The 998-nt window shown below is 56.7% G+C and overlaps 1 protein-coding gene across 1 annotated transcript in view; it reads left to right on the forward strand.

The window, feature by feature from the left end:
- Positions 1-998, forward strand: part of PRSS12 (protease, serine, 12 (neurotrypsin, motopsin)) — a gene marked incomplete at its 3' end in the record, with an annotated part of 52,075 nt that overhangs the window by 27,520 nt on the left and 23,557 nt on the right. The window contains exon 7 of the mRNA XM_014538290.1: positions 5-20. Within this exon, the coding sequence (XP_014393776.1) occupies positions 5-20 (16 nt within the window). The remainder of the gene's footprint in view (positions 1-4; positions 21-998) is intronic.

A 998-nucleotide genomic window follows, 5' to 3' on the forward strand; every position in this document is an offset into this window, starting at 1 on the left:
GGGACACCGGCCGTCTCTGGGTGAGGACACAGCCACTGCGCCGCTGTCTGTCCCAGGCGCAGGGGGACGCGTCCTCGTCTGGACCTTTCACTCTGTCCCCTGCATGTTCTCACGGTCAGTCATTTCCGGTTTCTGGGTGAGGACACAGCCACTGCGCCCATGTCTGTCCCAGGCGCAGGGGGACGCGTCCTCGTCTGGACCTTTCACTCTGTCCCCTGCATGTTCTCACGGTCAGTCATTTCTGTTTAAATCTTCTGAGTCTTCCCACCAACATTGTCAAATGTCTGCTCCTCAGTTACGTTCCTTTACCCAGAGCCATGTCTCCTCCTAAACGTGTGCGGCCATGACCGCTGAGAGAGGGAGGAGCGAGGCTGCCGCGCCCCCTCTCCTGCCGGGGTCACAGAAGCGCTGATGACCAGTGCTTCTCACTCTTAACCGCGGGCTGCGCCGGCCCCTTGGCGTCCTCCTGCCCTGAGACGGGGAAGCTTAATCTTCATGCTGTAAAACGGCAGGACTGTGGTCCCCGGGGTTCACCGTGCTGGGCACTCAGGTGGTCAAGGTGCACGGCTTTGCCTCGTTGGACCTAACGGTGCAATCCTGGGGCCCCCCTGCCCCTCCGGGTCCGGCAGGGGCGGCGCCCTCAGAGCCCTCAGAGCCCATGTTCCATGTGTCTCTTTCCTCTGTTCCCCGCTCGCTCCCTTCTGTGCACGGGGGCTGATGTCTCCCAGGCTCAGCGCTCTTCTCAGCCACGGGCCTGCGTGTCTGTTTATGCTCCTGAAGATCTTAGCGTGGCTGTTCCAGGTGAGCGAACAGGCACGAAATAACGCAGCTCCAAGGGAATGTCTTACTACTTACTAGTGGAAGTTAGTGGTAATAAAATCAGGCGCGACTTTATTTTATTATTTTATTTTTTAAATATATATATTTATATTGATTTCAGAGAGGAAGGGTTAGATAGAAGCATCAATGATGAGAGAGAAGCCTGGTTTGGCTGCCTC

The sequence above is a fragment of the Myotis brandtii genome, unplaced genomic scaffold (genome assembly GCF_000412655.1).
Source record: "Myotis brandtii unplaced genomic scaffold, ASM41265v1 scaffold1888, whole genome shotgun sequence".
Taxonomy (NCBI): domain Eukaryota; kingdom Metazoa; phylum Chordata; class Mammalia; order Chiroptera; family Vespertilionidae; genus Myotis; species Myotis brandtii.